At 34.5% G+C, this 11885-nt stretch overlaps 1 protein-coding gene across 1 annotated transcript; it reads right to left on the bottom strand.

Moving 5' to 3' along the window:
- Nucleotides 1-4490: 4490 nt before the first annotated feature.
- On the bottom strand, nucleotides 4491-5229 carry LOC131164179 (14 kDa proline-rich protein DC2.15-like). Its single transcript, XM_058121175.1, has 2 exons — nucleotides 4756-5229; nucleotides 4491-4646 (listed from the first exon to the last, which is right to left on the bottom strand). The coding sequence occupies exon 1, from the start codon at nucleotides 5198-5200 to the stop codon at nucleotides 4778-4780; it is 423 nt and encodes a 140-aa protein (XP_057977158.1). The 5' UTR covers nucleotides 5201-5229; the 3' UTR covers nucleotides 4491-4646; nucleotides 4756-4777.
- Between the last annotated feature and the right edge of the window lie 6656 nt (nucleotides 5230-11885).

Below are 11885 nucleotides of genomic sequence, written 5' to 3'. Positions count from 1 at the left end.
TTAATCACCCTTAATTTTCTCAAATGAAGTCATATATATAGACATGGGAGAAAATATGACCGTTGGGGACCTATTGGGTATTATTAAGAAAGTTTAATGATGTTTAAAGCATTTTAACCCTGTTTGAAAATATTAACTGCGGTAAAAAAATCAGTGCAACCCAAGAGGTCTGGTTGACCAGAAATGTCTCGGTCGACCAGGACTCAAGTGGTACGGTCAACGAGGAATAATTTGAACTAGGTGGTCGATCGACCGAGGCAAGGCGATTTTTTAAATTTCTGAGGTTTGGTCGACTAGGCCATTTTGAACTGGCTGGTTCGGTCGACCAGACCGTTGGGAATTCTCCCGAGGACCCTCTGGTCGATCTGGTGGTTGGAGTACAAAAAGTGGTCGGTCGACCGAGAGGTCAAAATGTTGACTGCTAGGTGGTTCGGTCTACCGGGGTCAAATGAACTGTAAAGGCTCAGTCGACCAGGGCCTTGGTCAACAGTTGACCCGGACCTGTTTCGATCGACCAGGCCAAAATGTACTGGCTTGGCTGGTCGACCGAAAGTGCATCATGTGTGCATTTCGGTCCCGTTTTAAAACAAACAAGCCCTATTCAAGTGCTTAACAATCATATGTGTACATGTGTGTGTCTTAGGGTCACTTGGATCCAAAATAGAGACACCGAAAAAAGTCCGGTGTTGGTCGACCTACACCCTAAGGTCTTTCTAAGGTCCTTTCTTATTCATGGTTTGTTTGAGCTTACATAGTAAATCATACATGTGATGTGTGTGAGATTATTACAAACCAAGTACCTACTTACTATTATAAACCAATTAAATATATTACAATATGAAATAAAACTTTGGTTTTCGGGCTTTACTTGACTTTGTGCACATCTTTATTTTAACACCCTTAGTTCATACACAAAACCTCAAACACTCATTAGATACAATGAGTATTTTTCATAATCAAAACCGGGCGTGACCCATAAGGTCAACAAATCCTTTCATCCCTAATAATGTGAACTTTTATACTACACAAATACCCATACTCAAACAAATGTGTAAATGAGATACCACAGGCATCACATTCCTGGGAATCTTGAAAGATGCCGCAAGCCAAACACCCCCTAAAAATTTTTAATAAAATGCTTGTTAAAGCTTATACCCAATAACACGACAAAATTAACGGAAGAAGGCACTTCTTTTCTACACAATTCAATGAGGTTACATTTGATTGATAGGATGTCTATTCCTAGGCATAGAGTGAAATAAGATGACAATGTAATTTAAGTTGTCAAAATCTTGTCTTATTCCATCCAACATGGAATAGGTTATGAATAGAAAATCAGCCACGGTTTTGGTCAACCAAGCCAGTTAACCACAAAACCAGCGACGGTTTGTTGATACAGGGGAAACTAACATCGGTTTTCCTCTGGGCCTACTCTCCTATAAATAGGTTTGAGCTCTTTTTTCTTGGAAATTTGAAATCTCCCTCTTCTCTCTCCTAGGGTTTCGAAACTTTTTCACCAAAAAGCTTTTCTGAGCTCTCCCTTTGGTCCCGATTGCCTCTCTGACCCTTGGTCTAGCAAGTATACATGTTTTCACCGGCTGGATGTTCTAGGTTATAGCCCTTTCGAGTCGTTGCGGTTCATTTTTCTATAAAAAGGTAAGGGGATTTGTGCATCGGTTCTAAATCAATAGGACTGTAGATTATATTTATATCTACGATATGACTGCTTAGTTGGAAAACTTTACTGGGTAGAATTGCCGATTTTTCGCTTTTATGGCTTTTCGCTTATATATACAATAGTCTGAAGGAATGTTTGAGCAATCAACTTTTATAAATAATGATGAGAAAAGAAGCATATATATATATATATATATATATATATATTAGTTATCAGAAAGTGTTGCTTAACTTCTCAAGGAACAACCTGTGATTGTTGTGCACAGTGAAAATACCTTTGATGGAAGTGGCATTAAGAGACTATTATCCAACAAGTTTGAACTGGACAAGGTCAGTAATCTGTTTTCTGCTGATGTTGATAAAAATAGGTTTTTTCTTACTTCAAGCTTTTGGGTACTTTGGTATGATCCTACAACAATAAACCCTCAAATTATGTATGCTACTTATTTAGCACATAGAGACACCGACAAGGTTAGCACCTAATTGCTCATTGTCATGCAAATTTTATCGTTACAAGATTTCGTATATCTAAGCTTTCTTTGTCTAACTTTTGTATTAACATACAAGTCCATAGGTTGTCTTTTAGGCAACCGAAGTGAGATTTTATGCTATCTTAAATACTGAATTGATAAGAATAGGTATAGTAATAACAAAAAACCCATAAGTGCATTGTTAGGCGTGATAACACCAAGATGTTTAGGTAGGGTTCGTTAATTTGCCAACAAGGAGTTTAGGCAGGGTTGGCTAATTTACAACTAAAATTTAAATTCCAAGTCATAATCAGAATAGAAAGCATGATAGAAAAATACAAAAAATTAAATCTTTTTTGTGTCTTGTATTATTATTAAATATATTATTATACTTCTAATTAATCATATCAACAATTAATATTGTATTAAATCCATTTTTTAGCTAATTTAAGATAATGTTTGTTATATACAAATATAAATTTTTAAATGAATTTAAATTTCGATTGAGGTTGATCATACTATGTGCGTCATGTGTACTCAAGGCACCTCAATTGAGGTTGGCTGCACCATGTCCATTATATGTGCTTACGACAACTCAGTTGAGGTCGACCCACGACGTGCATTGCGTGTGATTAGGCACCTCGATCAAGGTTGATACACTTTGTGTGTTTCGCATGCTTGAACACCTCGATCAAGTTTTGTATACCTTGGATGGTGGACGTACATGCTTGGAGCACCTCGATTGAGGTCACCGTTCCATATGTGTTACACATACTCGAGGACTTCGATTGAGGTCAACACATATGTGCATTGCACGTACTTGAGTGCCTTGATTGAAGTCGGAATGCCTTGGTTGAGGTCAACGTACAATGTGCATTACATTACTCGAGCACATGCATTGCATGTACTTGAACACCTCGATCGATTGAGGTTGGTGCACCAAGTGCAAAACATCTTGGTTGAGGTTGATGCATCACATGCGTGCAATTAGCACCTCAATTGAGGTTGGCGCACCACATGCAAAATATTTTGATTGAGGTTGGTACACTCCGATTGAGGTCGATGCATCACATGCGTGCAATCAGCACCTCTACTTCATTTTAAATTAAGAATAATAATAAAAATAATCAACAATTATACTATGATTATATCATAATATTTACTAGTAAAGCATCTGTGAATAAAAGTGTGTTAGTTATTATTTTTATTATTAAAAGGGATGTGGGTAGACTTAAAATAACTTAGAATGAGATAACAATAAAGGATTTAATAGTTTTTAATTTAATAGAAAAAATTTCGATAAGATAAATTGATGAAAAATGATTTATGTAGTTGACCTTATCTAGTTCAATTGATGGCTTTCTATTGTTATTATATTATGAAATTAACGTTAAATTTAATATTATTTCTTAGTAAAATTAAGTTTTATATAAGTTAAAAAATATATTTTTTAAAAAACAACATTTACAAAATGTAACTTATTGTATGTGAAAATTTAAATTAATAAATGATGCTTCCCTCCAATTATTTAATTAATCATTATAATTATAATAAATAAATCCGCAGAACAAAAAACAATTTCCATATGCACAACAAATCTCGTTACTTAGTGTAACGAGATTTAAATGTCAGCCCAATCTGGTTTAAATGCGTGTCAAGGTAAATCTCGTTAGACTAGGTTGCGAGATTTGTTTATGTTTATCTTAAGCGTGACACGTGACAAATCTCATTACTTGACCCAGGAAGATTTATTTAAATCTCGTTGGAACAAGCAGCAAGATTAAGATAAAATCGTTCTGAAAAATACTTTAAGATATTATTTAATATATATATATATATTTTTAAAAGTTAAACCCGAAAAAACCTAAACAGTGGACTGTTGCCAGTAAAATGAATTAGCTTCATCGATTCTCGCATTTTAGCCTGTCATTCAACGTCGTTTCCCATGCACATATTTCTCTTTTCTGGCTGGCTGTCACAGTAAACCATTTCAGTATCCCGTACTCCTATGTCCTCTCTCTCTCTCTCTCTCTCTCTCTCTCTCTCTCTCTCTCTCTCTCTCTCTCTCTCTCTCATATGTGTTTATATATATATATATATATATGTATATATATATATATATGTACGTATGTATATATAAAATATGCATGAATCGGGTAAAAATGGAATTAAACAGTAGTTGGGTAAAAATCAAATAAGCGACAGGAGGGAGCTCACGGGTCGCTTTAAACAGAAAAGACACTGCATCTTGATCATTTAAAATTGGCCAAGTGCTATCACTGTTCAACATTGTAGAGCAAAACTCAAAGCAATTGATATTTTTTCTTCATTGAATCATTGACTTGGTAATACAAGCTTCCAATAGTCACCTAGGAATCAATTAGTAACATTGAGAATATGTAATCCCATTGTAAGAATTATTGAACACTGGCGAATCACAGAACAACAAACAAACACAACGGCCCGTTATTCCGGAAAATTAGTCCGGTCAAAAGATCTCTGAAAAGAAAACAAACAACAAACAAAAAGAACTAACGATCACAAAACAACAGAGAAGGAAACATAGGAATCACATTTATACTTCCTGCAGATCGAGAAGGATCCAAACCTGTTAGAAGGAAATAGATGCCTTAAGAACATTGGAAGTCAGAGGGGAGCTTCTTGCCACAAGTGTTGATTAGGAGGCTGAGTGAGATGGGGATGTTGAGGTTGATGCCAAGGATGTTAGCTTTAATGGCAGTGCAGAGGCATAGGGCAGCTTCAAGATCCACAAGCCCTTGCAGCAGAGAGCAACAAGGGGTGTCCGGTGGGTTTCCCACCACTGCCCCAATGGGTCCGCCCAGCAACCTGGCACATACCCCAAGTTTTAGGGCATCCCTGGGGCAGCTCCGTTTGGAGGATGGAGTTGGATTACTGTTCTGGGATGGGTTTGGGGTCGTCGTCCCAGGATTACCAATGCAGGTGTTGCAGCCGCTTGCTAGAGCAAAGAAGAGAAGGTTGAGAGCAAGGAAGAGAGCAGCTGACGCTGAAGATCTCTCGGAACCCATCCTCATCTTTACTGCACTAGCTAGCTACTATCTGCGGCTGCGCTTCCTAAGCCATGATATTTAGTATTTATAGAGGGCAATAGGGGCTGGTGTGTCGTTTGATATGATTAGAAATTCAAGAAAATTATATGAGTGCATGTGAAATAAAGTTCATGTAGGCATGCGAAGAGGGCAACCAGGAATTTAACTGGGCAAAGCGGGAAAGATTCTAAATACTATTATTGGATCATAGGGGCTTCAACTTTCAATTTAGTTTGTTTAAAATTTGAGGTCGTTTGGATCACAAGATTGACCAATTGCCATGTTAGGTAGTCCCGTGAACAGAATCTTCATCCAGAGTAATGATGTTTTTCATTGTCGTTTCTAGCTAGGGACAGTAGTGATGTTTACTTAAAGGGTAAATAATGAAAAGCTTTCCGGATGTTTCTTGGAATGATAGTTAGCTCTCTTGCATTTTTCTGAATAATGTGCTTGCTTTCCTTTTCATTTATTCTTTGTATTGTGTAATACTTGCAACAATAAAATGCCCACTATACTTTTTGTCTTTCCTAGTGTAGGTCTGCGCCCCTTTCACAACAAAATTGACGTTTTAAATATTTGTTGAGGATTTATTAATTAAGTATGTTTTCTTTTGTTCTTGTATGTCATATAGATAAACTAAATCATGTTCTTAAGACAGATATATAGTTTAATAGTCAATACTAATTCAAGTATTCAAACCATATTATGATGTTATGACACTATTTTTTAAATTGCATTAATCTTATTGTAATTTCTAAAAGTTTACTATTTTATATATAAAGTATTTACACATTTATAAACATACATGTACAAAAATACATATTAGTTTCTTATCACTATTTTCTTACTATATTTTGTATTTTATTTTTTTGGTATAGATGGTATTTAAAGTAAATCGCTCAACACAAAAGTGGATTATCAAAGATAACACTTTCCTTTCATTTTAAAAAATATAAGCACAATTTATCATTAAAAAATTAAAGCTTTACCTACCACATTGTCACGTAAAAGTCTCGTTATTGAAGATAGTCACATGTGAGGATACTACAAGAAAGTATAATTTTTTGTGTGGACAATTTCATGATAACTTATGATTCCTCGTAGAAATCTTTTGCAACGATTTTTTTTTTTTTTTTTTACTTTTCGTGCTACAACTTAGGAAAAAAATTAAATTTCAGCCCATGGTTTAGGACGGGTAAGAAAATTTGTTGTAGCAAATTTATATTTTCATCACTAAAGTTAGAGTGTGAATTTTCTAGCAAGTCAAAACAAAATCATAAGAAAAAAGAGACGTAACTTTTGTAATAGTAGGTTTTCATCACTAAAGCATATGAGTTAAGTTATATTAATAAATAGGATTGTAACTCCTTTCATGTGCATGATATTACCTCTTTCTCTTATCTGAAACAAAATTAGATATGGTTGGGTTTTAATGTAGTTATAATTGTTTGAATAAAGAAAAATTCAAATAAAACTAATTCTTACAATTCAATTAAAAAGCCCACATTATTAGTATTTAGTGCATAAGTTATAAGCACATAAAAACAACTGTATAAATAAATGGATGTTGCATAACCTTTGTGCATCTCCCTAAAATATTATATGCAAATTTGATAATCAACCACTTGGCTTTAAGAAGGTCTTGATCAACTACATATTATGGAATGAATACTATCTTATTAATGCTAAAAAGTTTATCCACACTACAAAAAATGGTCCTTTTCAAAATGAAAGTATTAGTGATGAAGAAAAAATTGCCACTAATAATGTAAAATTAGTGACGAAAATTAAATTCGCCACTAATAGTTAAGGCATTTAGTGACGGAACAAGTTTCCGTCAGCAATACGACATTTTTAGTGAGGGTTTTTACTTCATCACTAATGCTTTCACCACTGAAAGTGGGTTTGCCGCTCAAACTATTGCGCGAAAATATTAGTAACAATTTATCGACTATTAGTGCGAAAATTTTCGTCACTAATAGTTTAGTATTAGTGATGGTCAAAAACCATCACTAATAGTCATGTTTTAGTGGCGATCTGAGAGTATTAGTGACGATTTTTCAAACCGTCACTAAAAACCTTATCCAGAAAAGGGTGATTCTGCTTCTTCGTTTCGTAGAATCCCCAACCTCTCACTGAAAATCACGAACCCCACTCTGCCGCAAGCCACCATCCGTCAATCAGCTCCCCTAGCCTTTCCCGCAAGCGATCATTGTCGAACACTCCTTTGCTACAAGCCCAAGTCTGTGGATTGACACTCCTACTGTAACGCCCCAAACCCTTAAACCCGGGTCCGGCGCGTTACACCTGATAAAATCCTTGATAATCCATAATCAACATATATGCAGTGGAAAACATAAATATAATCTCCCAGTTATATAATACATGAGTTTTCTAAATCCATCTACCAACCATAATAAATTAATCATCCACCTGTATTCAAATATATACATATCTCCAAACATTATTCAGCATTCATAATACCAATATGTTTCACAACCTTTAATAATATCTAGAAGATTTAAATACAAAACATAAAACATATCATATACATCTCAAAATTAACATAGAAATATACCCATTTCTTTTTCTATTTCCCAATAATGCTATAAAAACCTCGAGCTCTCTAAGCTCGACCTCGAGGAAATCCTGAAAAAGAAAAATTCATATTCAAGTGAGACACATCTCAGTACGGGAAGAAATAATGTATTAAATACAGCGTGTGGCTAACATAAGGTATATAAATATAATTTTAAATACATTTGCAAATCATTATCATAACATTAAAACCATTTTCTGAACCTAAACAATCACATGCAGAGATTTACCCACAAGATTACCCAAGGATAGGGGTGATTACCCGCCCTTACAAGTAGCACCCCACTGCTCTGATAATTATGTAACCCTAAGGTCACAATTAAAACATACCAGAGCACTCACCTTACTCAGTAAGTCCTCAAGTGTTAGATTAATTTCGTACTCACACAATTCAACAATAGTTTATCGACAAAGGCCCTAAGGATAGGGAAATCTACTCGCCCATATAAGTAGGTTCCCTCTGCCCTAGTACGTATGCGGCTACTGCCACATCTGAAGCTACTAGTGCACTCGCCTTACTTAGCAAGCCCTCAGACGAAAGGTACGCCTCACCCAATCGTAACATGTTCTACATACATACATACTTCCAATATCATAATACATCATTCTTTATATCATTATTCAATCATACACATCTATTCATATTCATAACTTAACATTGCATTGCATTTCACTTTAAGTGACTCTTTCCCATTTGTATCATTCACGTTTCACATTTCATTTCATTGCATTGTAATTCCATTGTCATTTTATTGCATAACGTTTTCATTTCATTTCTTTGTACTACAGCTGGTCTTTAGCCATCATCAGTTAGTATACATAGAAATGCGTTAGAATCTGCTAACACGGCTCCTTTTAGCTGTCATCTGTTAGTCCACGTGGAAATGAGCTAGATCTGCTAACATGACGGTCTTTCAGCTGTCTTACATTTACATGGTTACATTTAACATACACAGGCAACATTGTCCATATCACATTTTATTCATAATGTCTTACTTACTTAGCCTGCATCTCATACATTTAACATATGTTTGCACAGAATCTCATGCCACACAGTTTAGCAATAAAATTCATACATTGCCTGTAAAATAAGTCAACCAACATTTAACGTTTATGTACCGAAAATGCCTTTCATTCCTTACATAATTACCCTCAAAATATTTTTTCACTTTCATCAATTCATTTTCACATATACATATCTAATAAACAGTCCTAAACTCGAAAATATACAATTTAAATGGTTGACATTTTAAACCCATACCCAAATATATACGCGTACATATAACACAATTTATTTTTCATTAAATTCATAAAAATTATGATTTTATATATATTTTTCCTCTTACCTGATTTCTTGAACTACGCCAACTGGAACCCCGAAAAGACGCCTGCGGCGCTCACCCGGACCCTGAAATTAAATTCCTAATTCCATTAAATTAATCCTAAATAAAATACTATTTAAATATTTTCTAGGGTCATAATTCCCAAATAAATAGTTATATCCGCAAATATACCCAAATTGCCAAGTTTCCCAAATCTCACTCTCGCTTTGAAGTGGGGCCTAGAAAACCCCAATTGGAAGTTTACCTATGTCAACATAACGACAACCGTGATTAGGACCACGTGATGGTACCCGATTGTCGATTTAACCGCATATTTACAAAGAAATTGAGAAAATAGGAAAAAGTTACCTTTCCCCAGGAGTAATGCTTAAGCCGTTCCCACGACAAATCTGCTCCAATAGAAATGTCGGTGGCGAAGTTAGGAATCTAACGACATCTTACGTTTTTCAATGTGCCGCAAACTCGTCGAGAAATTGAGAGAGAGAGACGGAGACGGAAGGAGCTGAAGCTGGCGCAGGAGAAATCTCGGGGGGGGGGTGTTGGCGCTCCTCTCTCTATTGAAGTTATGAAATTCAATCTGGATGCTGAGAATATACTATATTATAATATTATATCTTATTAAATAAACATATATATATATGTGTATATGTATATATATATATATATGTTTTACTTAATATAATTAATTCAATTAAATAACGTTTAATTAATTTATTAATTAATTTAAATAATAAATAATTAAGTAGTTAATTAATACTTAATCTAATTCCATTTTTTTATTATTATTTTATTTCTTTCATACTACTTCTTTTTATTTATTTATTTATTTAATACATCAATTAATAATGTTTAACTAATTTGTTGATTAATAATTTTAATTAAATAATTAATTTTATTTATTATTTTTTCCTAATTATTTTAATCATTTAATTTTTTGGGTTTACATTCTCCCCTCCTTAAGAAATTTCGTCCTCGAAATTTGTTACCCGATCTTTCATTTCCATAATTCTACGATTTACTATATCCCACGCTATAGTCTCAACGACACAATTATATATTTTAAATCTAATACACATCCAAATTCCCATATAAGAATTAGTCTCACAACTAGGAAACATCACCGTCGATGGATTTACCGTGGTTTTCTGAAACCGTCGACTGAATCAGAAAATCACAGAAGTCTGCCAAGGGATTTCTTCCTCCAAGCTATAAGACAAAATCCTATACTTCCCTACACCGTACCTACTTCTTAACACCTAACCCGACCTATCCATCTAGCATCCTAATCCTATTTGTTTCCTATACTTTGGTATAAATCATCTCTAACCTAATACTCTAACATTTTTATATCCAGACGATGTGAAATTAATCACACTTCCGACTGGACACTGCTCTGATACCATCTGTAATGCCCCAAACCCTTAATCCTGAGTCCGATGCGTTATACCTGATAATATCCTGATAAATCATAATCCATAACATATGTAGCGGAAAACATAAATAAAATCTCCATATAACATAATACCAGAGTTTACTAATTCTAACTATAATCCATAATAAATCATCAAACACCTGCATTTCCATAAATACTTAATTCCCAAATCATTTCAGTATTTTGACAATCATTCATTACTAGACAACCTTTAAATATAAAGACACAAAATATAAATATTTACATTCCCCAAAACTAACATAGGAATATACCCTTTTCTTTTTTCTATTTCCCAAAAATGCTATAAAAACCTCGACCTCTCAAAGCTCGATCTCGAGAAAATCCTGAAAAAGATAAATAATCATATTCGGGTGAGACACATCTCAGTAAGGGAAGAAACAATATATTAAACACAGCGGGTGGCTAACATGAGGTATATAGATATCATTTTAAATACATTTGCAAATCATTATCATAACATTAAAATCATTCTCTGAACCAAAACAATCACATGTAGAGATTTACCCACGAGATTACCCTAGGATAAGGGTGATTACCCTGCCATACAAGTAGCACCCCTCTGCTCTCATACTTAGGTAACCCCAAGGTCACAATTAAAACATACTAGAGCACTCACCTTACACAGTAAGCCCTCAAGTGTAAGATTAATCTCGTACTCATACAGTTCAACAATAGTTTACTGGCAAAGGCTCTAAGGATAGGAAAATCTACCCACCCATACAAGTAGGTTCCCTCTGCCCTAGTACGTTATGAGGCTACTGCCACATCTATAACTACTAGTGCACTCGCCTTACTTAGCAAGCTCTCAGGAGAAAGGTACACCTCGCTCAATCATAACATGTTCTACGTACATACGTACTTCTAATATCATAAGACATCATTCTTTCTATCATTATTCAATCATACACATCCTTTCATGTTCATAACTTAACATTTCATTGTGTTTCACTTTAAGTGACTCTTTTGCATTTGTATCATTCACGTTTCACATTTCATTTCATTCCATTGTCATTTCATTGCATAACATTTTCATCTCATTCCTTCGTACTACAACTGCTCTTTAGGTATCATTTGTTAGTCCACATAGAAATGCACTAGAATTTGCTACAATTAGTTTACATAGAAATGCGTTAGAATTTGCTAACATGGCTGTTTTCCAGCTGTCTTACGTTTACATAGTTGCATTTAACATACACAGACAACATTGTCCTTATCACATTTTATTCATAATGTCTTACTTACTTAGTCTGCATCTCATACATTTAACATATATTTG

The sequence above is a fragment of the Malania oleifera genome, chromosome 9 (genome assembly GCF_029873635.1).
Source record: "Malania oleifera isolate guangnan ecotype guangnan chromosome 9, ASM2987363v1, whole genome shotgun sequence".
Taxonomy (NCBI): Eukaryota; Viridiplantae; Streptophyta; class Magnoliopsida; order Santalales; family Ximeniaceae; genus Malania; species Malania oleifera.
This window is presented reverse-complemented; position numbering and strand designations above follow the sequence as displayed.

Coding starts and splice junctions, on each gene's coding strand:
- LOC131164179 (XM_058121175.1), bottom strand. CDS start 5,200: ATGAGGATGGGTTCCGAGAGATCTTCAGCGTCAGCTGCTCTCTTCCTT.